At 45.3% G+C, this 27,782-nt stretch overlaps 1 protein-coding gene across 3 annotated transcripts in view; it reads left to right on the top strand.

The window, feature by feature from the left end:
• Positions 1–27,782, top strand: part of invs (inversin) — a 500,621-nt gene that overhangs the window by 417,373 nt on the left and 55,466 nt on the right. The window contains exons 16-17 of one of the 3 annotated variants that reach the window (XM_068010370.1): positions 19,578–19,813; positions 20,113–20,193. In XM_068010370.1, coding sequence (XP_067866471.1) covers positions 19,578–19,813; positions 20,113–20,193 — 317 coding nt within the window. Of the gene's footprint in view, positions 1–6,228; positions 6,460–19,577; positions 19,814–20,112; positions 20,194–27,782 lie in introns of those variants that run through there. The other 2 variants (XR_010968749.1, XM_068010383.1) reach the window with 2 other exon arrangements.

Here is a 27,782-nt window from a genome sequence, read left to right as displayed (position 1 = left end):
TTGGTGGCTATGCCTTGAACCACTTCAGCCTCACTCTTTGGAATCCCTCCCTAAACGGCAACAGATGACACATACCTATCGTTGATTATTCAAGGAGCCTGTTCCAAATTACCATAGCTACACAATTGAATATCTAAACTGAGTGATTAAAAGTTTCAAAATTAAGGCAGTCTCATTGTCTGTCAATTTAAAATGCAAAGTGAGGATGGTGTTCATTCTTTATCAGTTCACCTGAAGGCATTTAGACTTGTTTATTTTACATCAGTGTCAGTAATTTTGAGTTCAGATATGCCAATGTCCATTCTTTGCACTGCGTGGAAGTTGGACAGCTTGAGTAATGGTGATTATGTCTCCTGTTTGTTGACCAGTGAGATTGGCTTTCTGGTTTTGTGCCTTTGGTAGCATTTTACTGTTGCTATGCTCAGTGCAGAAGCTTCAGAACAACCAACTAATGTGTAACAACATCAGTAAATGTTCAGATCCCAGGTCCTCAAAGGCTACATTTATTTATAACAAATGCTTTAGTGGGTCAGTCTTCTACCGGTCTTGCAGGGCTCTGGGCAGGGAGGGTGTTTTGGTTGATCAAAGACACCTGGAAATTTCTGTGATTTTTTTGTAACTGGTCCACTCCTTTCAAAAGAGCCTTAGGTCAACTAAATAGAACACAGAAACAGCAGCCATTCTTCCAAAGCTAGTCAGTTCGATTTGTTGATCAGTGAAAACCAATTAGTTGGGCTTGTGTTTCTAAATATTCACTGGGACATTGGAGTGAACAGTAGAAAAGTTATTGATAGATTAGTAACACAGAATGAGGGCTTGGACTTCATGTGTTAGAATTTTTGTCCAACAAAGATTTTTTTTCTTTTCATTTGCTTTATTTGAATTGTTAGACTATGGGAAGTAGTGGGAACTCAAGCTGATTTTTCCCCCTCTAAAGCCCAGGGGACTGAGGCCAATTGTAGTGCCCCTATTTCCACTCTGGATGAGATCAACTAACTCAATACTGATCAGAGTATAAATCCAAGAGTATTCCTGGTAAGCAAGGCTGAGTATTCTATTAGGTGGTACATTTATACACTGAGCATGGGAAGCATAGGGTGGTGCTTTATTATCTAATAGTTATGTGTATGTTAACATTGTACTTTCCAAAATCCTCTTGTGTTTTCTTCTATGTTCTACCCAGCTCTACCTCACCACCATCTCTGTCAATAGCTCTACTGTCTCTGATTTGTCACATTGCTTGTCTGACATCCAGCACCGGATGAGCAGAAATTTCTTCCAACTAAATATTGGGAAGACTGAAGCCATTATCTTCAGTCCTCAATACAAACTCCATTCCCTAGCCACCAAATCCAAATCCATCCTTCTTCCTGCCACCTGTCAGAGGCTGAACCCCAAGATGAACTTCGAACCACACACCGGTGCCATTGCTAAAATCGGCTACTTCTACCTTAGTAACATCGCCCACCTCCATCTCACATCAGTTCATCTGCCGTTGAAACTAACATCCATGCCTTTGATACCTTGGAACTTGACTATTCCAACGCACTCCTGGCCAGCCTCCCATCTTCCATCCTCCATAAACTTGAGCTTATCCAAAACTCTGCTGCCTGTATCCTAACTCGCGTCAAGTCCTGTTCATCCCTATATTTCCTGACCTACATTGGCTGCCAGTTGAGCAATGCCTCATTTTTAATATTTCCTCCTTGTTTTCAAATCCCTCCACAGACTCAGCCCTCCCTCAGTCTGTTACCTTCACCAGCCCTACAACTCCCTGAGATAACTGCACTCCTCCAATTCTCGCCTCTTGCACATTCCCTGTTTTAATCACACCAACATTGGCAGCCGTGCCTTTAGCTGCCTCAGCCCTAAGTTCTGGAATTCCCTCCCAAAGTCTCTCTGCCTGTCTACCTCTCTCTCCTTCTTTAAGATGCTTCTTAAAACCTACCTCTGTGACCAAACTTTTGGTCATCTGACCTAATGTCTCCTTATGTGGCTTGGTGTCCAATTTTGTTTGATAACCCTCCTGTGAAGCACCTTGGGATGTTTTACTACGTTAAAGATGCTGTATAAATGCAAGTTGTTGTCCTTGTTATATGATTTAAGGTACTTTGTTTGCAATAGTGCCTACATGAGGAACTTGGTATTAGTTTTCATCAGAAATTCCCAGGGAGTGTGGACTGTTTCAATTTCCCTTTTATATAAAGCATGACTTTCAGTAACTGTGTCTGAGAAATCAAAACCTGTTCTCCCCAAGGATTTTTTTTTGTGCATAGTACTGTAGGGAGTTTTACACTGGCTCAAATCACTTTGCTGCTGTAACCTTTCACAAGTGAACTGCTGTGATCTGTAAGAAGGACATTCAGTAAATATATTACAGCAACTAAGCAAAATAACATTTCTTAAAACTTTTTAATAAAGAACTCTATCAAGGTTAAGTCTCAAATTTGGATTCAAGAACTAACTTTGCATGTAATCTGAGCCGAAGTTGGACCATATTAAAGCTATCTAAATTGCTACTCTCTTTTATGGCTGAATATATTGAACAAGTCCAAACTCCCAAAACCCATTTTGCTTTTCATTCTACCAAGGCTGTAGGAATTGTATTCCTCATTGAATATTATAACTTTAGATCTAAATTAAGTTTCTGTTAATTACAAATTTATGCCAAAGCTACGTCATATAATGTACACATCAGAAAAATAAAACACACTCGGATGAGGACAGTTAAAGGATGGAAGCAGGGCTATTCAGCTGGCATGTTGTACCCAGATGTATGAAACCGCATTCATTAGTACCCATTGATAAATGTCTACAGAGATTTCTAGGAATTCTTTTCAAATCACAGTAGAACAGCTGTGCTTTTCAATTCACATTTTTAGAATAGTAGCAAGCAGCACAAGGGAAATGATTCAAGTGCATATTTATTCCACATAGGACAGCTCCAGGGAGATCCTGTCATTTGTTGTTTGATCTTCTTTAGCCTAAAACTTTTAAGCATGCTTTACACAGTAAAAACTGCCTTGCCACATTGTAGTTCATCTAGCTTCTGTTTTGCTCCTAAATTTGTTTGCTTCGTACCAAGGATATCAATTTTATTTTAAACCCTTTCAGTGCTGAATTTTATAACATTTCCCAAGACCTGCAACATCTGCAGCAATGTTAAAGTCTGTCAAAGATTCAAATACTAAATAACTTTTTGTAAATGTAATAATACTCTGAAATGTGGCCAATACTAATTAGGGTGAATTATTTGTAATGCAGGCTTTAATAGTTTTGATGGTCAAGAAAATTTTGAATAGGATACCCCACTTTTAAACTCTATACAAGCTCTACAGGAATTATTTTCTTTTAATGAGAGCATATATGAAATAAACGGCCTTTTGTAAAAACATGACAAGCTCAACTGGTGAACCTGGATGGAAATTGCTGTATGAACTTCTTTCAAATGGCCAATTGGATTAGATTAGATTAGATTAGAGATACAGCACTGAAACAGGCCCTTCGGCCCACCGAGTCTGTGCCGACCATCAACTACCCATTTATACTAATCCTACACTAATCCCATATTCCTACCAAACATCCCCACCTGTCCCTATATTTCCCTACCACCTACCTATACTAGTGACAATTTATAATGGCCAATTTACCTATCAACCTGCAAGTCTTTTGGCTTGTGGGAGGAAACCGGAGCACCCGGAGAAAACCCACGCAGACACAGGGAGAACTTGGAGGGCCGATCCTTAACTTCTGGGGACATCTTCTTGCCATAATGGCCTAAATATAGGTGTGCTTAAAGAAGTGACTAGTGAAATTGTTTATATCCTTACGGCTATCTTTAAGGAATCATTAATGCCTCAGGATTAGAAAACAGTCACGTAACACTATTCTTTAAAAAGAAAAAAGAATTGTAAGTCATCTGTTTTGGATAAATATTACAAAGTATCCTGAAAGAGGGGGTCTTCTTTTTTTTCTTTGGCCTCCTTGTCTCGGGAGACAATGGGTAAGTGCCTGGAGGTGGTCAGTGGTTTGTGGAGCAGCGCCTGGAGTGGCTATACAGGCCAAGAGGGAGTAATGAAACACCTGAGTAAGTATGATGTAGCAAGAGGAAGTCGGCATGGATTTGTGAAAAGAAGGTCTCGCTGAACAAACTTACTGAGGTTCCTTCAGGAAATGAAAGACTTTTGGTACAGTGCCACAAAAATGATTAGTCCAAAATGTAAGAAGGTATGAGCTAGGAGGCGAACATCTAAGTTAGATTGAAAATTGTCTACACCAGAGAAAGTAAAGGGTAGTTATGAATGGAGCTGTGCAGATAAGACAAGCAGTCATTTGTGGTCATTGTTGTTTATAAAGGATTTAAAGCTAAGGACAGAAACCTACCTCTTTGACCAAACTGTCCTAAAAAAAAATTCTCTGATGTGACTTAGTGTCAAATTTTATTAACGCTCCTCTGAAGCACCTTGAGAATGTTTTACTGCATTAAAGGTGCTATATATATGCAAGTTGTTGTTGTTGAAACAAAGCTCTGTAAGTTTGCAGATGATAACAAATTGTCGAGGGGAGGAGGTGGTGCAATTAATAGGAAAAAAAGCCAAATATAAAGGAATCTGGAAAGGTTGGACAAGTAGCCTGATGAGTGCAAGTGGTTTTAAATGTGAAAAAATGCAAGGCAATGAGATTGTAAATACTGTTACGACTGACTGCTCCAGTCAACGCCCCCAATCAAAATATACGATTCTGATTGTGGTGGGAGAAACGCACAGTTAATTCAATCCCATCCCTCCACAGATCGCCTAACATATCATTTTAAACTTTCCAAATTAAAGAAAGACCCAGCCAAATTGTGCCATCTATTAACCCCTGAATGCGGCTAACCAAACCAGTTGTCTTTAAATCAACAAATTAACTGTTTAATTAGAAAAACTAAATTCTTAAACACTACAAAGATATGAATAACATTTAAAATAGAAAAAATACAGTCCTTGCAAATTTATGCTCCAGCTGGATGTGAAACAGTTCAAGGTTACTTGAAGTCCTCACAGCCATCCAATGGGAAAAAGGGTTCTTCAACAGTAGAACAATCCGTAGTCTGATCCAGAAGTCAAAATTGTTGCTTTCCTTCTCCAGCGATAAATTTCTACAATTAACAACTTGCAAACACTTTTTAATGAATCAATTTGGCTTTAGAATTTTTGAGGGATAAAAGATTGTCACAGTCAACCTTCCCTTCCTTCAGTTTAAATTATCAGAGATCTCTGTTTTGGTTTGACTTTTTAGAATTTTGAGAGAGAACAATAAATAAATAGACTAAATTCTCTTCCTTCAGTTGAAATAGTCTGTTTCTCCTTTCGGGTGCTAACACACAGCTGTGTGTCTGTTTTCTCCTCTGTTAGAACAGGCTGTTTTTCACGATAAGCCAGTTCAAAATTAAATTGTAACAAATGTATCTCTCGATGCTCAGTCCGTGTGACTGTATCCAAGGCAACGAGAATGCACCCTTTGATCGCAGTCTCTGAATAGCTGTATCTCAGGGCAACGAAAATGCATTCTTTGACTCAGCTTCTGGAGTCTACTGCCTTAAAGCAGTATGGATCCTTTTCCCAGCCTTAAAGGCACACTGCATTCCTCCCGGGGAAAATAACTACAGGATCATGACAATATATACTCTACAGCTCTAGGGTAGAGGACACAACATAAGAGAAGGATATCATGTTTGAGTATAGTTCACTAAAACCATTAGTACAGTGTGTGGCAACAGGTGAGAGTATAGTGAGATGAGAGTGACTGTCCTTGATATCAAGGCAGCATTTGAATGAGTGTGACGTCAAGGAGCCCTGGTAAAATTAAACTTAATGGGAATCGAGGGAAAACTCTCCACTGTGTCATGCAGGTCCCCACCTGCCAAGAATGAGGCACGTTAATTTCGCCACATGGACAGTAAATTTCACATTGTTGCTGGGAAGAAGAGAAGGCCTATTACAAGGGGTTGCAGGCCCATGGCTGGAAGGATATTTTTGCATATTAGCAGACAATGTTGGAACAAAGGACCATTCCCTGACCCTTCCAATACACAAAGCCAGAAATGGTTATACCAGTCACGTGACAACCCTGCTGGCCAACTTGGGGAGTTTTAAATTGTAGAAACAAAGTTTGAAGACAGAAAGTTCTTGGCTTCTGGATTGAAAAGACCTCCTCTCCTGTCTGCTCCCATCTCTTTCTCACCAGGTTCGGAATCCATTGAAGACACATGAACCCCAAGAGAGAAAAGTCTCCTACAGTGAACAAGGTTAAAGACGAATATTGGGCCCCAACAAAAAGCAAGAATTACCTACAATCAAGGACTCTACAGTGAGCTCAAAGAACCGTAACAACTCTTCAGATATTGCCTCAAACCTTTCCACTTTATTCTTCTTCTGCTCTTTTCTGTCTCAATTTGCATGTGCGTATCGCATGCAAGCGTGGGGCGCGGCGTGTATCTGTAGGTGTTAACCAAATTAGAGTTTTTCGTTTAAGTATAATAAATTTCACCTTTCTTCTTTAAACCTAAGGAAGCCTGTTAGTGCTGGTTTCTTTGCCTTATAATTGGAAAATGATGAACAAGGATTCACCAAGGGGAAGCTTAAAACACGATGTGTTTAAAATTAAACCCTATTACAGTAAGACCAGGTGAAGACACCTTTCTCATCTGGTCATAACAAAAATTTGGGTGCTAGCATCCAGGATTTTACCCAGCGACAAATGCGAGAAATTGGAAGTGGGAAGCCAAATTGTTCCCAATCAAAAGAAGAGTAAGATTAATATAGGTTTTTTTGTGGTTGTGTGAGATTGAATACTAACTTGTCTGCAACCGAAGTGAGTAGCTCTGTCTATGGAGGAGTTGAGGAAAATGGCTGAGCAGTGTGGGATCACTGTATGTGGCAAGGTTAGGAAGTCTGAACTCCTAAGGCTCGTGGCCAACCATTTTTCCCTTGAATCTGAAGAAGCAGAAGCAGTGTTAGGAGTAGACCCAGACAGGGTACTGCTACCAAAGATACAATTGGAACAAAGGAAACTTGAATTAGAAGACAGGAGAAAGAGAAAGAATAATCTGGAAAGAATGCAAAAAAAGAGAGTTGAAGCGGCTTGAGTTAACAAGGGGGCGACAGAGTAACCCCAGTGAAAGCATGGCCAATATGGAGGAGCATAATTCAGGGCTGGGTACAAAATTGCTAAAACTTGCTCAACTAATTCCAAAATTCAATGAGGAAGATGTGGAGGAATTTTATGTGTCTTTTGAGAAACAGGCAAGGCAGCTAAAATGACCAGCTGAGACCTGGCCTCTTTTACTACAAAGCAAGCTAACTGGAAAAGCTCATGAGATTTATTCACTGTTGCCAAATGAGAGTTCATCAAATTATGAATTAACTAAAAATGCTATCCTCGGGGCATATGAATTAGTACCCGAAGCCTGTCGCCAAAAGTGTAGAACCCTCAAGAAGCAAGCTAATCAAATTTATCTGGAGTTTGAAAGAAGTAAGCAGCTGGCTTTTGACATGTGGCTGAGGGCTCTTAAATTACAGCTCAGCTATGAGAATCTCAGGGAAGTAGTTCTGTTAGAAGAATTTAAAAAACTCTCTCCCACTCTCAATAAAGACTCATGTAGAGGAGCAGCATGTTCAGAGAGCCTGGCAAGCAGCCGTTCTGGTCGAAGAGTTTGCTTTAATTTTTAAGTCGGTTTCCCAGGGGAGAACCTTTCCTAATCACCCCCACAAATCTGAAAAGGACAAAGGGTGGGAAGGTGATCTCCGCCCAGGCAGTCCTGGGAGAGAAAGGAAAGCAGGAGACACAGGGGGCCCTCCTCCAGCCAAAAAGGATGGTGCTGTGAGCAAGAGTGAAACCCGGAGACTTGTGTGCTTCCATTGTAATAAAACGGGGCATTTAAAAGCTGATTGCTGGAAACTAAATGGAAAACCAGTAGGGTTAATCAGGGCACACCCACTCAGTGAAGACGGGGACCTAATGGAAAGCATAGCAGAACAAGCTGTGGCTTTAACTGCAGTAAGAGTGAGACCCAGGAAGCTTATGGCTGCAAGTACAGGAAAATACGATTTCTGAAGATTATCAAGGTTTTGTGTCTGAAGACATAAGAACATAAGAAATAGGAGCAGGAGTAGGCCATTTAGCCCCTCAAGCCTGCCCCGCCATTCAATAAGATCATGGCTGATCTATCCCAGGCCTCAACTCCTCTTTCGGCCCTGCTCCACATAACCCCCTCGTCTCCCCGAGATTTCAAAAATCTATCTACCTCCTCCTTAAATACATTTATGGACCTAGCCTCCACAACTCTCTGAGGTAGAGAATTCCGGAGATTCACCACCCTCTGAGTGAAGAAATTCCTTTGCATCCCAGTTTTAAATGTGTGACCCCTTATTCTGTAACTATGACCCCTAGTTCGAGATTCCCCCACCAGTGGAAATACATTCTCAACATCTAAAGGGAAAGTAACCCCATACCCATCAAGTGGCGCAAGCAAGCCCATAGTAATTCTCAGGGGCACAGGGGCCACCAGATCCCTTTTACTGGGAAAAGGCCTGCCCTTTCCCCAGAGAGTGCAGTGAACACTAAAATGGTGGTGAATGGTATTGGACGGCAGTGTATGCCTGTACCTGTACACCGGGTACGCCTGGAGTGCTACCTAATTTCGTGACCGATGGCCGTAGAGATTGTCCCTAGTTTGCCTGTGGACGGGGTTGACCTGCTTCTAGGTCATGATCTGGCAGGGATGAAGGTGGTAACCCCCCCAGTAGTGAAAGACCGCAGGAGGTCAGAGAGACAGGGCCGTGGCAAGAGACAGTCCCCTGCACTTTCCCTGAATGTGTAGTGGATCAGGCCATGATTAAACCAGCTCCCCCATAAGAAGACTACATTGGCACTGCAGGCAGATGGCCATAAGGTCTGCCTGTCTGAGACTTTTTTTGGAAAGTTAGGAGACCCAGGGAATGAATTAAATGGATTTTCCCTAGCTAAGGCTCAGCGAGCCGACCCAGTATTGCAAGAGTTAGCACAGGCTGCCCAGTCTGAAAGTGAAGCAGACGGAGTCCCTGATTGCTATTATTTAAAGAATGAAGTACTGATGAGGAAATGGAGTTCTCCTCATAGACCTGAGGGCAAGGAGTGGACAGTAGTTCACCGATTATATATCATATACAAAATTATGAAGGGCATTGATAGGTTAGATAGGAAGAAACTTTTTGCCTTAGCGGAGGGGTCAATAACTGGGGGCATAGATTTAAGGTAAGGGGCAGGAGATTTAGAGGGGATTTGAGGAAACATTTTTCACCCAGAGGGTAGTTGGAATCTGGAACGCACTCCTGAAGAGGTGGTAGAGGCAGGATCCCTCACAACATTCCGAAGTATTTAGATGAGCACTTGAAACGCCATAGCATACAAGGCTACGGGCCAAGTGCTGGAAAATGGGATTAGAATAGTTAGGCGCTTGATAGCCGGCACAGACACGGTGGGCCGAAGGGCCTGTTTCTGTGCTGTATAACTCTATGACTCTAATTAGTGGTGCCGCAGAGATGCCGGGGAGAAATATTAAGTAGGTCCCATGAGACTTCCGTGGCTGTACATGCCGGTATACGAAAGACCAAAGCCTTCATTAAACAGCAGTTTGACCGGCCAAAACTACACAGAAATGTGGTGGAGTACTGCAGGATTTGCCCCATGTGCCAGGTTGAGGGGAAACCCCAACCTACAGTGAAACCTGTACCCCTAAGTCTGGTACTGGTGTTAGGAGGACCCTCCAGCAGAGGGCTGGTGAACTGTAACAGACCCCTGCTGAGAACAAAAGCTGTCAGGCAGGCAAACGACTGGCAAAAGTTTAGAAAGAGAAGGGCAAAAAGTGACCAAGAAGGCAGGTTAATGGAAGCCCGGGAGGAATCCCGGTTGAAAACCCCTACTGTCCGGTCAGCCAAGCCCAAAAAATGTGAAAAGTTGGACCTCAATCCCCCTACGTAAATGATGACTCTAGAAGCACCACCCCGCCCCTGCCCCCCTCCCCCCAGAGTTGCTAACAGCATATACAGGAACCTGCAGAGACAAAGAAAGACCTCTAGGGGGCAGAGAAACCGTGAGATTGATGCCTCACCTAGTCAAAGTGCCACAGGGTAGTGCAGCAAAGTCTGCACAAATACCTGCTGGCAGGAATGTCCCAGAGAACAAAGGGGAGATTAACAAAGAATCCTCCTCCACAGTCAGAGGAAAGGGGAACCACCCATCCCGTGAAGTCTTTGCATGACTCAGCAAAGCACTGAAAGAGAGTTCAGGATAGACCCGCTCCCTACTAAATCTCTTGGAAAAAATTACCTCAGCAGGAACAAAGACCCTAGGCCATCATGAAAAGGGGCGAACTGAAGAAAAACTTCCCAAAGAACCACATGTTTTCTGGATTGCCAAAAAAGAGGAAATTATAGCAGCCCTGGCACCAAGAAAAGACATTTAGTAACTGAATGGGAATGAATGAGAGAAGTGCATGGTTTTCTGTATCAGATATCTATATTTTTCTCACCCCTTTTAATGAAATGCACCTTTTTTTCAAATCGCATTTCATTCCCCTGGGTGTGGAGGTGTCATGCAGGCCCCCACCTGCCAAGAATGAGGCACATTAATTTCGCCACATGGACAGTACATTTCACATTGTTGCTGGGAAGAAGAGAAGGCCTATTACTAGGGGTTGCAGGCCCCTGGCTGGAAGGTCATTTTTGCATATTAGCAGACAATGTTGGAACAAAGGACCATTCCCTGACCCATCCAATACACAAAGCCAGAAGTGATTATACCAGTCACGTGATGACCCTGCTGGCCAACTTGGGGAGTTTTAAATTGTCGAAATAATGTTTGAAGACAGAAAGTTCTTGGCTCCTGGATTGAAAAGACCTCCTCTCCTGTCTGCTCCCATCTCTTTCTCACCAGGTTCGGAATCCATTGAAGACACATGAACCCCAAGAGAGAAAAGTCTCCTACAGTGAACAAGGTTAAAGACGAATACTGGGCCCCAACAAAAAGCAAGAATTACTTACAATCAAGGACTCTACAGTGAGCTCAAAGAACCGTAACAACTCTTCAGATATTGCCTCAAATCTTATCACTTTATTTTTCTTCTGCGTTTTTCTGTCGCAATTTGCATGTATGCATATGCATTCTAGCGTGGGGTGTGGCATGTATCTGTAGGCATTAACTGAATTAGTTTTTAGTTTAAGTTTAATAAATTTCACCTTTCTTCTTTAAACCTAAGAAAGCCACTTAGTGCTCATTTCTTTGCCTTATAATTGGAAAGCGGTGAACAAGGATTCACCAAGGGGGAGCTAAAAACACGGTGTGTTTAAAATTAAACCCTGTTACAGTAAGACCAGGTGAAGGCTGAGAGTGAACCCTAGACATCTTTCTCACCTGGTTGTAACAACTGGCTAGAGCCATACCTAGCACAAAGAAAGATAAGATGATAAAAAACATAAGAAACAGGAACAGCGGTAGCCCATTCTGCCGCTCGAGCATGCTCTGCCATTCAATACAGTCATGACTGATCTACCTCAACTCCACTTTACTGCCCACTCCCAGATCCTGTGATTCCCTGAGAGATCAAAAATCTATCGATCCTAGTCTTGAATATACTCAACATTGGAGCATCCACTCCCTCTGGGGTAGACAATTCCAATGATACGCAACCTTCGGAGTGAAGAAATTTGTCTTCATCTCAATCCTAAGTTATCAACCCCTTATCCTGAGGCTGTGCGCCCGTGTTCTAGATTCCCCACCCAGGGGAAACAACCTCCCAGTTTCTACCCTGACAAGTCCCTTCAGAATCTTGTATGTTTCAATGAGATCGCCTCTCATTCTTCTGAACTCCAAAGTGTATAGGCCCAATTTACTCAACCTTTCACCATAGAACAACCCTCTCATCCAAGGAATTAATCTGGTGAACCTTCGCTGTACCAAAACTGCGCATGATATTCCAGGTGTGGTCTCACCAAAACCCTAAATTAAAAGCAAAATACTGCGGATGCTGGAAATCTGAAATAAAAACAACAACCACCAAAACCCTATTCAATTGTAGCAAGACTTCCTTATTCTTGTACTCCAATCCCTTTGCAATAAAGGCCAACATGCTATTTGCCTTCCTAATTGACTGCTGTACCTGCATGCTAACTTCCTATGTTCCTTGTACAAGTACACTTAAGTCTCTCTGGTCATCAACATTTACACGCTTCACACTTCTTTAAAAAAATTCTACTTTTCTATTCTTACTATCAAAGTGAATAACCCCACACTTCCCCACATTATACTTCATTTGCCACTATGTTGCCCAGTTCATAAAACAATCTATGGCCGGAATTTTATGCCACCCCAACAAACAGGATGGTGGCAGGGGGTGGCGTAAAATGGAGTGGGGGGCTGCAGGACGATTTCCTGACCCGCTCCCGCCTCCGCCATTCTTTATGTAGGGCAGGGGGTGCAAAAAACGGCCCGCCCGCCCCAGGTCAATCATGGCCCTTAAGTGGCCACTTAACGGTTATTTAAGGGCATTCGCCTGCCTCCACGCGGATTTTACGCGTGGCAAGTGGGCATCCTGGAGCCGGGAAAAGCCGCCTGGTTTTCCCAGGCGGCTGCCGATCGTCCCGGTGTGGGGGTGGGGGGGGGGGGGGGTGGGTGGTGCCCTGCTACCCCAACCCCCCCAGCACCCAACATGCCCCCCTTTCCCCCCAACCGACCGCTCTTGTTTCGCCGGGGCCCGACCTATTATCCCCGACGAGGCAACCAAAGCTTACATTTCCTCCCGGCTCCACGCCTTCTTCTATCTTCAGCTGGGCTGCAGTCCCAGCAGTGACCACCGCTCCCAGTGGCGCTGTTGGGACTAAGTGCTGCCGGCCCGCTGATTGACCGGCAGCTCAATGAGGCGGGACTTCCTACCTCAAGCGGGTGGAAGTCCCGCCTCAGAACAATAAAAGCCTGGGGGCCCGTAAAATACGAGACGGATCCCCAGGCGTGGCGGAAGCAGGTTCGCCACCGTCTTTTATGTTGGAGGCCGGCTCCCATCCTCCCACCGTAAAATTCCAGCCTATATTTCTTTGCAGCCTCTTTGTGCCCTCCTCACAGTTTACTTTCCCACCTAACTTTGTATCATCAGCAAACTTAGATACATTACTGAGAGGTTATTGAGAGGAGTTATGGGGAGGTAGTCACACCTCAGGTAAAAGAAGTAGGTAGATGGGTTACCGTCAGGGGAAGGAGAGGGAACCAGCAGGCAGTGCAGGGATCCCCTGTGGCCGTTTCCCTCAACAACAGGTATACCGTTTTGGATACTGTTGCGGGGGACGACTTACCAGGGGTAAGCAATGGGGTACAGATATCTGGCACAGAGTCTGTCCCTGTTGCTCAGAAGGGAAGGGGGAAGAGGAGCAGAACATTAGTCATTGGGGACTCCATAGTTAGGGGAACAGATAGGAGGTTCTGTGGGAACGAGAGAGACTCACGGTTGGTATGTTGCCTCCCAGGTGCCAGGGTTCGTGATGTCTCGGATCGTGTTTTTGGGATCCTTAATGGGGAGGGGGAGCAGCCCCAAGTCGTGGTCCACATAGGCACCAACGACATAGCTAGGAAGAGAGATGGGGATTTAAGACAGAAATTTAGGGAGCTAGGGTGGAAGCTTAGAGTGAGAACAACCAGAGTTGTTATCTCTGGGTTGTTGCCCGTGCCACGTGATAGCGAAGCGAGGAATAGGGAGAGAGAGGAGTTGAACACGTGGCTGCAGGGATGGTGCAGGAGGGAGGGTTTTGGTTTCCTGGATAATTGGGGATCTTTCTGGGGTAGGTGGGACCTCTACAAACAGGATGGTCTTCACCTGAACCAGAGGGGTACCAATATCCTGGGGGGGAGGTTTGCTAGTGCTCTTCGGGGGGGTTTAAACTAATTCAGCAGGGGAATGGGAACCTAAATTGTAGTGCCAGTGTACAGGATGTTGAGAGTAGTGAGGTCAGGGATATGGTTACAAGGACGCAAGAGGGCACTGGCAAGCAAGAACCTGGTTTAAAGTGTGTCTATTTCAACGCCAGGAGCATCCGGAATAAGGTGGGTGAGCTTGCAGCATGGGTTGGTACCTGGGATCTCGATGTAGTGGCCATTTCGGAGACATGGGTAGAGCAGGGGCAGGAATGGATGTTGCAGATTCCGGGATTTAGATGTTTCAGTAAGAACAGAGAAGATGGTAAAAGAGAGGGGGGTGTGGCATTGTTAATCAAGGAGAGTATTACAGCGACAGAGAGGACGTTTGAGGACTCGTCTACTGAGGTAGTATGGGCTGAGGTTAGAAACAGGAGAGGTGAGGTTACCCTGTTGGGAGTCTTTTATAGACCTCCGAATAGTTCCAGAGATGTAGAGGAAAGGATAGCGAAGATGATTCTCGACAGGGGTGAGAGTAACAGGGTAGTTGTTATGGGGGACTTTAACTTTCCAAATATCGACTGGAAATACTATAGTTCGAGTACTTTAGATGGGTCAGTTTTTGTCCAGTGTGTGCAGGAGGGTTTTCTGACACAGTATGTAGACAGGCCAACCAGGGGCGATGCCACATTGGATTTGGTACTGGGAAATGAACCCGGCCAGGTGTTAGATTTAGATGTAGGTGAGCACTTTGGTGATAGTGATCACAATTCGGTTAGGTTTACCTTAGCGATGGGCAGGGACAGGTATATACCGCAGGGCAAGAATTATAACTGGGGGAAAGGAAATTATGATGCGATTAGGCAAGATTTAGGATGCGTAGGATGGGGAAGGAAACTGCAGGGGATGGGAACAATCGAAATGTGGAGCTTATTTAAGGAGCAGCTACTGCGTGTCCTTGATAAGTATGTACCTGTGAGGCAGGGAGGAAGTTGTCGTGCGAGGGAGCCGTGGTTTACTAAAGAAGTTGAAGCGCTTGTCAAGAGGAAGAAGAAGGCTCAGTTAGGGCGCTTGAGAGCTACAAGCTAGCCAGGAAGGATCTAAAGGGAGAGCTAAGAAGAGCAAGGAGAGGACACGAGAAGTCATTGGTGGATCGGATCAGGGAAAACCCTAAGGCTTTCTATAGGTATATCAGGAATAAAAGAATGACTAGAGTTAGATTAGGGCCAATCAAGGATAGTAGTGGGAAGTTGTGTGTGGAATCAGAGGAGATAGGGGAAGTGTTAAATGAATATTTTGCATCAGTATTTACAGTAGAGAAAGAAAATGTTGTTGAGAATACTGAGATTCAGGCTACGAGGCTAGATGGGATTGAGGTTCACAAGGAGGAGGTGTTAGCAATTTTGGAAAATGTGAAAATAGATAAGTCCCCTGGGCCAGATGGGATTTATCCTAGGATTCTCTGGGAAGCTAGGGAGGAGATTGCAGAGCCTTTGTCCTTAATCTTTATGTCGTCATTGTCGACAGGAATAGTGCCGGAAGACTGGAGGATTGCAAATGTTGTCCCCTTGTTCAAGAAGGGGAGTAGAGACAGCCCTGGTAATTATAGACCTGTGAGCCTTACTTCGGTTGTGGGTAAAATGTTGGAAAAGGTTATAAGAGACAGGATTTATAATCATCTTGAAAAGAATAAGTACATTAGTGATAGTCAGCACGGTTTTGTGACGGGTAGGTCGTGCCTCACAAACCTTATTGAGTTTTTCGAGAAGGTGACCAAACAGGTGGATGAGGGTAAAGCAGTGGATGTGGTGTATATGGATTTCAGTAAGGCGTTTGATAAGGTACCCCACAGTAGGCTATTGCAGAAAATACGGAAGTATGGGGTTGAAGGTGATTTAGAGCTTTGGATCAGAAATTGGCTAGCTGAAAGAAGACAGAGGGTGGTGGTTGATGGCAAATGTTCATCCTGGAGTTTAGTTACGAGTGGTGTACCGCAAGGATCTGTTTTGGGGCCACTGCTGTTTGTCATTTTTATAAATGGCCTGGAAGAGGGTGTAGAAGGGTGGGTTAGTAAATTTGCAGATGACACTAAGGTCGGTGGAGTTGTGGATAGTGCCGAAGGATGTTGTAGGGTACAGAGAGACATAGATAGGCTGCAGAGCTGGGCTGAGAGATGGCAAATGGAGTTTAATGCGGAAAAGTGCGAGGTGATTCACTTTGGAAGGAGTAACAGGAATGCAGAGTACTGGGCTAATGGGAAGATTCTTGGTAGTGTAGATGAACAGAGAGATCTTGGTGTCCAGGTGCATAAATCCCTGAAGGTTGCTAACCAGGTTAATAGGGCTGTTAAGAAGGCATATGGTGTATTAGCTTTTATTAGTAGGGGGGTCGAGTTTCGGAGCCACGAGGTCATGCTGCAGCTGTACAAAACTCTGGTGAGACCGCACCTGGAGTATTGCGTGCAGTTCTGGTCACCGCATTATAGGAAGGATGTGGAAGCTATGGAAAGGGTGCAGAGGAGATTTACTAGGATGTTGCCTGGTATGGAGGGAAGGTCTTACGAGGAAAGGCTGAGGGACTTGAGGTTGTTTTCGTTGGAGAGAAGGAGGAGGAGAGGTGACTTAATAGAGACATATAAGATAATCAGAGGGTTAGATAGGGTGGATAGTGAGCGTCTTTTTCCTCGGATGGTGATGGCAAACACGAGGGGACATAGCTTCAAGTTGAGGGGTGATAGATATAGGACAGATGTGAGAGGTAGTTTCTTTACTCAGAGAGTAGTAAGGGCGTGGAACGCCCTGCCTGCAACAGTAGTAGATTCGCCAACTTTAAGGGCATTTAAGTGGACATTGGATAGACACATGGATGAAAATGGAATAGTGTAGGTCAGATGGATTCACAGGTCGGCGCAACATCGAGGGCCGAAGGGCCTGTACTGCGCTGTAATGTTCTAATTCTAATTCTAATTACTCTGTCTCTTCGTCTGTCATTAATATAGATTGTAAATAACTGAGGCCCCAGCACTGATCCTTGTGGCATTCCACTATTTACACCCTGCCAACTTGAAAATGCCCCATTTATCCCTACTTTCCACTTCCTGCCTGTTAACCAATCCTCTATCCATGTTAACATATGATCCCCAGCTTCATGAGCCCTTATCTTGCATATTAATCTTTTGTATGGCACCTTATTGAATGCCTTTTGGAAATCCAAGTATATCTTGGACATCTGCTCAGGGCTGGAGAGGAACAAACACTGGGAGGGGGAAGATCCAGTTGTCGTGCTCCATGTAGGTACCAATAACATAGGCAGGACAAGGAAGGAGGTTCTGCATAGTCAGTATGAGAAGCTAGGCATAAAATTAAGAAGCAGAACCTCAAAGGTTCCTCTGGATTATTACCTAAACCACATGCAAATTGACATAGGGCAAATAAGATTAGAGAAATGAGTGCATGGCTCAAAGACTGGTGTGGTAGAAGTGGGTTCCAGTTCATGGGATACTGGCACCAGTACTGGGGAAAGTGGCTGTACCATTGGGATGGTCTACAACTGAACCATGCTGGGGCTGGTGTTCTAGCGAGCCACATAACTGAGGTAGTGGAGAGAGTTTTAAGCTGAATAGTGGAGGCAAGGGATCAAATTTGGGAAGATGTGGTAAATCAAAGATTAGAGACAAGGCAAGAGATGATTTACTTTTCATTTGTGTTCACTATGGAGAAGGGCGATGTAGGTGTAGAGATCAGGGAGGGGGATTTTGATATACTTGAACATATTAGCATTGAAAGGGAGGAAATATTAGCTGTTTTAGCGGGCTTAAAAGTGGATAAATTCCCAGGCCCAGTTGAGGTGTATCCCAGGCTGTTATGTGAGGCAAGGAAGGAGATTGCAGGGCCTCTGACACAAATTTTCAAATCCTCTCTGGCCACAGGAGAGGTACCAGAGGACTAGAGGACAGCAAATGTGGTACAATTATTTAAGAAGGGTAGCAATGTGGGCGGCACAGTGGCGCAGTGGTTAGCACTGCAGCCTCACAGCTCCAGGGACCCGGGTTCGATTCTGGGTACTGCCTGTGTGGAGTTTGCAAGTTCTCCCTGTGTCTGCGTGGGTTTTCTCCGGGTGCTCCGGTTTCCTCCCACAAGCCAAAAGACTTGCAGGTTGGTAGGTAAATTGGCCATTATAAAAAAATTGTCACTAGTATAGGTAGGTGGTAGGGAAATATCGGGACAGATGGGGATGTTTGGTAGGAATATGGGATTAGTGTAGGATTAGTAAAAATGGGTGGTTGATGGTCGGCACAGACTCGGTGGGCCGAAGGGCCTGTTTCAGTGCTGTATCTCTAATCTAAACCAGGTAATTACAGGCTGGTGAGTCTAACATTAGTGGTAGGGAAAATATTGGAAAAAATTCTGAGGGACAGAATTAATCTCCACTTGGAGAGGCAGGGATTGATCAGGGATAGTCAGCACGGCTTTGTCAGGGGGAGATCGTGTCTGACTAACTTGATTGAATTTTTTGTGGCGGTGACAAAATGTGTAGATGAGGGTAAAGCAGTTGATGGAGTCTACATGGACTTCAGTAAGGCTTTTGATAAGGTCCCGCATGGGAGATTGGTTAAGGTGGTAAGAGCCCATGGGATCCAGGCCAATTTGGCAAATTGGATCCAAAATTGGCTTAGTGGCAGGAGGCAGAGGGTGATGGTCGAGGATTGTATTTGCGAGTGAAAGCCTGTGACCAGTGGTGTACCACAGGGATCAGTACTGGGACCCTTGCTGTTTGTTGTGTACATTAATGATTTAGACGTGAATATAGGTGGTATGATCAGTAAATTCGCAGATGACACGAAAATTGGTGGTGTCGTAACTAGTGAGGAGGAAAGCCTTAGATTACAGGACGATATAGATGGGCTGGTAAGAAGGGTGGAGCTGTGGCAAATGGAATTTAATCCTGAGAAGTGTGAGGTGATGCATTTTGGGAGGACTAACAAAGCAAGGGAATATACAATGGATGGTAGGACCCTAGGATGTACAGAGGGTCAAAGGGACCTTGGTGTACTTGTCCATAGATCACTGAAGGCAGCAGCACAGGTAGATAAGGTGGTTAGGAAGGCATATGGGATACTTGCCTTTATTAGCCGAGGCATAGAATATAAGAGCAGGGAGGTTATGATGGAGCTGTGTAAAACGCTAGTCAGGCCACAGCTGGAGTACTGTGTACAGTTCTGGGCACCACACTATAGGAAGGATGTGATTGCACTGGAGAGGGTGCAGAGGAGATTCGCCAGGATGTTGCCTGGGCTGGAGCATTTCAGCTATGAAGAGAGACTGAAAAGGCTAGGGTTGTTTTCCTTAGTGCAGAGAAGGCTGAGTGGAGATATGATTTTAAAATCACATCCACACGCATTCCCGACCCAGCTTGGCATTTGAAAATGCAGCTCTTTACATCTAACTACTTTATGCAGAGGGTAGTGAACATATGAAATGAACTGCCAAGGGATGCAGATAGTGTGGAAGAAATTAAAAGAGAATTGGATATTTATTGTATGGAGTGGGAAAATGGGATATTACTTTTTGGTACCAGTCAGATGGCTTGCAGAGCTTTTTCTGGTAGTGTACTGTCCTGTATTCCTAAAAATGTTTGTATTGTATTTATATTTGTAGTTACAGGATACGTAAAGGGCTGCTACTGCTCCTACAATGGCGTCGTCAGAATGGGGACAACGTTGACAAGACATGGAAACAGGAAGTGGCTACCTTCACCATCCAGCTAGCTTGGAGGAAATATCTCAGTGACAATGTCCTGAATGGTATTTCCAGCAAAAGCAGCCAAATATTCAGCAACAGAAGCTCCTGTGTCAGGACAGCTAAGCAGCACTCAGTGTTAAAGCAAATTTATGGTAATTTGCTTTCAACAATATCATCTTAATAAGGTTCATTTATGCATGGACTGGGAAGAAGGATTAAAAAGGACTGCTTGAATCTCGTTAAAGTATGATCATCTTTCCAATTGGAGGATGAATAGAGCCCTGAAAATTGGACAACTAATAACTACAAGCAGGCATATTGATCTTATGCCATGCATAAATTAATATGTACCTGAGAAAAGATGTTAATTGTTGTAATGTATTAGTCACTACTTATAGCACTTGTGAGGTGTGCACAAGGAATTAATTATTTGTTTATGTTTAATTGTTAGGAAAACCTCAGGAAGAAAAAGGGTATGATTCACAACGCTCAACCCCTTTTAGGAATGGTCATATCTCTATCCAGAAAAACTGTAAGTACTGAAAGGTGTTTTGTATTGTATCCCGTGTGCAGTGATGTCACCACAAATAGTTGAGATCGCACCACAGTATTTTTTTAAGTATTCAGAAGAGTGCAAAATGTGCACGTTTTAAAAATATTGCAGATATTAATCCTAATTGAAATCTGCATCAAATATAAATAAAAACAGAAAGTGTTGGAAATACTGAGCACGTCTGGCAGCATCTGTGGAGAGAGAAAGAAAAATGTTGGACTGAATTTTGTTTTCACGCCTCCGGGAGCAACAGCAGGTGAAGAAAATGACTTCCTGCACACACGGGCTGCACACCACCACACCACCGCAATCTTCAGCCCGGCAGCTCATTATAATATGCAGGTCGGCCACCTCCCCCTCCAATCATGTGGCGGGGGCGGCCTCGGCGATGTTGTCAACGGCGTCATCAGTTTCTGCGCAGGTGCAGATGCCATTTTTAAAGGGCTGCCAGGCCTGCATTGACAGATGAAAGTTGACCCCATCCTCCCCCACCAACTGCAACAAAAAATAAAGTTTGACCCATCTCCCCCCCCCAACTCCACCAGAAAAGCCCTGATTACCCCTTTTCCATCCCAAATGCACTAAGTGCAGAGTTCAACCCTTCCCTGCCCCCCCCCCCCCACTACACTGAAAATGCAGAGTTGACCCCTTCCCCACCTTGGTGGCGCCAGCTTTCCCTGGACGGGAAAGTGAAGGTACAGGAGTGCTGCACGTCACTCAGTCGATCAGGAACTGCCGGTAAGATTGCTCCAGCTTCCATTTAAATATATTTAAATAGGTGACTTGAATATTGAAATCCGGGTACCGCCACAGAGTGGCGGATGTGCCACCACGGAACTTCCCCGCCGCTGGGAAGAATGGGCCTGGCATTCCTGGCGTCAGGCTCCGTGGCGGGCCGCTGCCACTGCGATCTTCCAGCCACCACCCAACCCTTCCACAGAGCCCGACATCTGGAGCTCGGCAAAATCCAACCCGTTAACTCTGCTTCTCTCTCCACAGATGCTGCCAGACCTGCTAAGTATTTCCAGCAATTTCTGTTTTTATGTCAGATTTCCAACATCCGCGGTATTTTGCTTTTCCTGCATCAAACATTACTGTTTAGAATCAATTTATGTTTGAACCAGCAGATATCCCAAGACATTTTTCATTCTGTTAATTGGTAGACTGGGTGGAATTTTATGGGCCCTGTAACAGCAGATTTGGTGGCTTGAGGGGTGATTTAATTAGGTGGGAGGTGTTTTCTTGGACTCCCGATGGGACATTTCTCCAAAATTAAGTTGGTGCTTGTTTGTGGCATTCCGGGGTTCCCCCCGCACGGTGCTAGATTGCAGCTTTGCATTCATGCCATGAATACCCTACACTTAGTTACAATTCAGTCCTACCTGCCAGAGTAAGTGAATGACGAGCGCTATCCCCGTGCCAGCCAGTTCACATTTGTTTCAATATGACGTGCAACAGTCGGCTTTGTGCAGTTGTGTCTGAGGTCAGTGTTTTTCTTTATTGAGCTCATCGGCAAATGAACGCCAGCATTTGAATAGATGTTTGCCTCCAAGCTCGGCACCAGCAAGGGTGATTCTGCTCAGGGGATGGCAACAAAGGCATGGGGGTGTGTACATGGAAGAGCGAAGGACAAAGGGTGAGGTGATCGGGTGCATGGAGGAGCAGGAGAGTGTACTCAGGAGGGTGGGGGACAGGCTGTGGTGATCGGGTGCCTGGAGGAACAGGGGAGGGTACTCGGGGAGGAAAGGGTGGGGTGATTGGGTGCCTCTGGCGGGAAGGCTATGGTTGGCCGAACCCACCCCCAGCAAAATCGCTTAGCGATGGGGAGGGGACGGGCCCTCCACCCCCCCTGCCTCCCGTCGTGGTTCTGTTGGCTGCCCTGCCTCCAACCCCATCTAAGGGGGCCCATTGAATCCAGCCCAATATAGAATTAATGGCAGTGTTCTAAAGAGTGTGCAGAAACAGAGGGACCTGGGGTGCATTTGCATCCATCTTTGAAGGTGGCAGGACATATTGACAGAGTGGCTTTGGGCTTCATAAATAGAGGCATTGAGTACAAAAGCAAGGAAGTTATGCTGAACCTTTATAAAGATCTGGTTAGGCCCTGACTGGAGTGTTGCATCCAGTTCTGGTCACGAGAATTTAGAAAGAATGTGAGGGTCCTTGAGAGGGTGCAGAGGAGGTTTACCAGAATGGATCCAGGTATGGGGGATTTTAGTTACAAGTTTAGAATGGAAAAGCTGGGCTTGTTCTCCTTAGAACAAAGGAGATTCAGGGGAGATTTAATAGAGGTGTACTAGATTATGACAGATTTAGATAAGGTAGACAAAGAAAAGCTGTTCCCATTATCTGGTGGTACAAGGGTTAGGGGACACAGTTTGAAAGTTTTGGGAAAGTGATGCAGGGGGAATATGAGGAAGAACTTTTTTACACAGTGGATGATAATGGCCTGGAACTCTCTGCCCACAGAGAGTGGTGGTGGAAGCAAAGACAATCAATGACTTCAAAAGGAAATTGGATGGCCACTTGAAGGAAATAAATTTGCAGGATTACAAGGATCGAGCAGGGGAGTGGAACTGATTGGATGGCTCTGTGGAGAGCTGGCATGGAGTCGATGGGCCAAATGACCTCCTCCTGTGCCCTATATGACTGTATGTGTATGGAGGAGCAGGGGAGGAAGGAATGGAGCGTCCAGGGTGTGTAGTAGTTGTTATTGCTACTTAAGCTGGATGTGGGCGGCTGCAGGGGTGGAGGGTTGAATTGCATTTTACAGTCAGCAGATGGTCATGAAGGGCCTAAAGAGAGGGATGAGTGCTGTCAATGTTGAGGACCTGTGAGGCAATATCAGGGTACTGGCTGGCAGAGGGAATGGTCACAGTCAATGGGGGCAAATGGATTCTGTTGTGGGGAAAAGGTCAAGACTTATGGTTGGGTATTCTAAAACATCATAGGGAAGGGAACAGGACTCGGCAACAATATTGAGGTCGATTTGAGAAGGATCAAGGGTCAGAGTCGGCATGTCGATGGTAATGGGAGTAGGAATGGGGGGAGGGCTGGCATGAATAAATTGATTGTGACACTGTGCACAGTATTGGGTTGAGGTTCAATGGTAATGGAGGGAAGAGTTAAGGTTACAATGGGTAGGTCAAGAGTGATGGGCTGAGGCTGGAAGGTTGCAGGAGGAGGTTGGAAGGTGGGGAGACTTGCCCTAAATTCTACATACATCATTTTCTCCAATGATAATGTAAACCACGTGGCCACTCAGGGATTGCAAGAAGAGTGGGAGGAGACAAATGTTAGTTGGTGGGATTTCACCTGGCTGCAGTTCTAAGGTACATAAAAGTGAACTGCTCATTGCCTCGATGTTTCAGCTGACTGGCAACAGAGGGCTGAGTTGGAACGCTCTGCTTATTTAATGTTTAGAGAAACTGCAGTGAGATGGATTTTATACACCCAATTTGTCTCCTACCATGGGATGAAGAGCAGAGGGAGTGACTAAGGAGGGCTCTTTTCTCTCAATGCATGGTATTTGAACGCCAACAACAGGCAGAACAAGAAGGTGAGGATGCTCCGAATGATAACATCCAGGAACAGCATTATCGAACACTGGCATTGGCATGTCATCGCATCCTCAGGCCAAGGATAAACTACTTTCAAATGTCAGAGATCAATGCCAAAGACGCCTAAGGATGTCGTGTGAAATGGTCACAGACATTTGTAGGATCCTGCGGCATGACCTGCAACCGCTTATGTTTGGTGGGAATCCCATGCCAATTGCCCTCAAGGTGACTGCTGCACTCAATTTTTTTGCTAGCAGGGCTTTCCAGGGATCAACGGGTGACATATGTAGTATATGACAGTCTGCTACCCAAAGGTGCATCAAAGAGGTGATCAATGCCCTTTTTCGACATGCCAATGATTTCACTACTTACCTGTAGATGAGGACAGCCAGGCAGCAAGGTCTGCGGCCTTCGACGCCATCACTGGGTTCCCCAGAGTACAAGGGGTGATCGACTGCACTCATGTGGCCATTAGAGCATCTCTGGGACCAGACTGCTGCATTTGTGAATTGCAAAGGCTTCCATTCTATGAACATACATCTGGTTTGCGAGCACAGTAGAAGAATGATGCAGGTTTGCGCATGTTTCCCAGGGAGCTGTCATGACTCATATATTTTGAGGAACTCACTGCTTTTTTAAAATTCATTTGTGGGATGTGGGCATCGCTGGCTAGACCAGCATTTATTGTCCATTCCTAATTGCCCTTGAACTGAGTGGCTTGCTAAGCCATTTCAGAAGGCATTTAAGAGTCAACCACATTACAGCAGTTGTTGATGAACCAACTGAAGTAGACGACTGGATCCTGGGTGACAAGGGTTACCCCCTTTATACATGGTTGATGACACCAGTGCGGCATCCCCAAAGTGCAGCTGACGAGAGATACAATGCTGCTCACGCATCCATCTGAGCCATCATTGAACACACCATTGGCATGCTGAAAATGCGCTTCTGTTACCTTGACCAGTCTGTATGGGCTCTTCAATATGTGCCACAGAGGGTGTCACAAATAATGGTTGTCTGCTGTGTCTTGCATAGCGTTCCAATTAGATGCGGCAACATTCTGCAGGCAGAGGAACAGGAGGAACACCAGTCCTCCTCAGATGAGGAAGACTATGAAGAGGGTGAGGAGGAGGACAACAATGCCAGTGATGCCATTATAGATATAATGGCCATGGAGAGACATGCAAGGGACATCAGGGAGAACCTCAGCCAACAATAAGCCATTTCATCAAGGAAGGTTGGTAGGAGAAAAGAAAACTTCCCCAAATATGTTCACATAGGCCAATGGTCTTATTCATTGCTGTAATCTTCTGACAACAGCATGTGAACCTGCAGTGGAGATGTGCCTGATGGCCTGTAGGCTATCAACTTCATTAAAAGAGACCTATATCTCCATTGGGAAAATTGTCCTGCATCAAGGTATTAACCCACACACATAGTAAGCTTCACCTTTGCTGCACTTTGATGTGACCGGCAGCTCAAATCTTCTCTGGGCTATGATGGAACCGAAAATACACCTATGCAAGGAAAGTAAGGGGGTGACTGCAGAACCACAAATGTAAGGCATGTTGGTAATGAAAAAAGTGAAAAAAATCATCAGATGACAAACAGCCATCATTGAAGACTGAAGGCTCAAATGTCAATAATAAATAGACACTGGGCACTTTCTGAAATGCTTTCCAAGCATCACTGTGTTCCTGCCCTAGGCCTCCAATGAACATTTTCCTTTTAATCTGAAACCAAGCAAATGATTTACAAGAGTGCATCAAATATTAAAGTAAATAAAGATATATTTAAGCTTCTACAATATGTGCACAATATTTACAGCACCGTACCACCTTCATGCTCATGTTTCTTTTTATGTTTTCTTCCACTACGTCTAGCTGCTACCCCGACATTAACAGCTGAGGTGGAGGCAGTCTGCTCAATGCACTGCCCTGTTACTGTGGATGACTGTGGCAGGCATCCTCTGGAGGAAGGGGGCCTTGATGGCTCCATCCCACTGGGGGTCTGCAGCACTGGTGCTTGAGTAACCCCCATGTGCTCACCTGCTGGGGTAAGGGGTTCAATGTTGGGGGGAGGTTGAGATGCCACTTACCCTGGGGTTGTCCTGAGAGGAAGGCCCCGGGGCAGCTGACATGTGCCCTTCCTCGAAGTCCAGGTTCCTCGTCCCCCTCTCACTTAGACTCTGCTCCATGGATCCCACGGCAACAGAAATGGAGTGCAGGTCAGATCACATATGGCTTGAGTGCTCAACCAGACTCGCCACGGAGCTCACCAAACTCTCGACTGAGAAAGCCTTGCGCATGGCAGATGTCATGGCCTGCATAGACTCATCCATGGCATGCGCAAAGTCACGCATGACCTCAGGCATCTCTGACATATTTTCCATATGGTTTTGCTACCCATCCAGCATGCTTCTTGTAGCAACAAACAGAGGATCATCATGAGTGTGGGGCTGAGCAGGAACCTGGTCCCCAACAGTCGTCCCATTGTCAGGGGACCTGGCTGGTACATGCTCCTTCAGCTGCTGGGATGTGTCTGTGCCGTGCACACCAGCTTATGACCCAAATTATAATTTTAAACCCCCCCCCCCCCCCACGGATCGTGTGGATGTATCTTCGCTGGTGGAGGTGGAAGAAGAGACAGGTGACGGTGGATCCTCTGGCGCATTGGCTTCATCTTCCTCCCCAGAGGAGGAGTCTTGGGCCTGGCGGCGTTCAGAGACTCAACTGCGGGCACCTGCAGTGGTGACACAAACAGAGGCACTTTAAGCATCAGCTGAGCAGGAGTTCACACAATTCCTTTGCTGTGCGCATATGGCTGCAAAGCTGAAGATGACATTTCATCCTTACGCTTTGAGGATCCTGCCTCGCCATCTGTGATTGCCCTGTCTCCATCCTCTCTCACAATTTCTGCAGCCTCCTCTTCAGTCGGTGTCAGGACTCTGATGTCTGGGACACCTCCACGTGTCTTTGCCCACTTGCGCTGGTTGTGGGTGTGTTTATCCTGCAGGAAACAGTGCAGATTTAATGACGTGTCAAAAGATGAATCACAACCATTGTATACATGCATCAACATCACTCATTCCGGAATGGCTTTTGCACAATACATCCAAGCACATCAACAATGTCAATCGTCAACTTTGCGCACTATCAGTATGTGTATGGCACCAAGGCTGCTCACGCATTCTACTGCATGCCTTGTCTACCCTTTGTCTTAAAGAGATGGAGCCAGGGACAAAAACAATGGAACAGCCTCGCCAAGACCACTTACCCTCGTCGATCTGAGCAAGTCATTGATACGCTTGGGTGGCTAGTTTTTTTTCAGCCAGTGCAGACATGATGCGTTGAATGGCCTCCTTCTGTGCCGTAACGTTTCTATGGTTCTATGATTCCATGGCTTGCGACACTGCACCCAGGTTCGCCGCATCACCCCATGGCTCGAGACCTCCTCTGTTACCTCCATCCAGGCCACCTTGGTCAGGCAGGAGGGTCTTCTGACTCCATCTGTAGAGAAGAGGACCTCCCACCTTTCTCTGATGGCCTGGAGGAGAACCTGCAGGGTTGCATCACTGAACCGTGGGGTGGGACGGTGCCTGCTGCCTGACATTTTCTTTGCTGTTGCTGCAGAGAAAAATAAATGATGTGCTGGATTACAAAAATTAAGGGAGGCAAAAGCATTTTTAATTAAGTACAAACTTTACTTCAGGTTCCTATGCAGAGACTTACATGACAGGAAGGCTGCTGATCCTAGAGGCTGCAAGCACAGAATGCTTTATATCCATGGCGATTATGGTGCTTGGCCCAGTCCACCAATGAAAGGCCGTCCCCGCCGCATATTCCCACATGTCTCCCGTGCCTGACACCACGCAGTTCATTTACAGATCAAATCGCATGTGAAACTGGAAAAATGGCGGAAGCGAAAGTTACCCCAACTTCCGGTCTTGCTGTTGGGAACGCCGTGGGACTCATAAAATCCCGGCCATTGTTTTATAATAACAGGAAC

Source organism: Heterodontus francisci, chromosome 2, assembly GCF_036365525.1.
Source record: "Heterodontus francisci isolate sHetFra1 chromosome 2, sHetFra1.hap1, whole genome shotgun sequence".
Lineage (NCBI taxonomy): Eukaryota > Metazoa > Chordata > Chondrichthyes > Heterodontiformes > Heterodontidae > Heterodontus > Heterodontus francisci.
The sequence above is the reverse complement of the archived record's forward strand: the minus strand, read 5'-3'. Positions and strand labels throughout refer to the sequence as shown.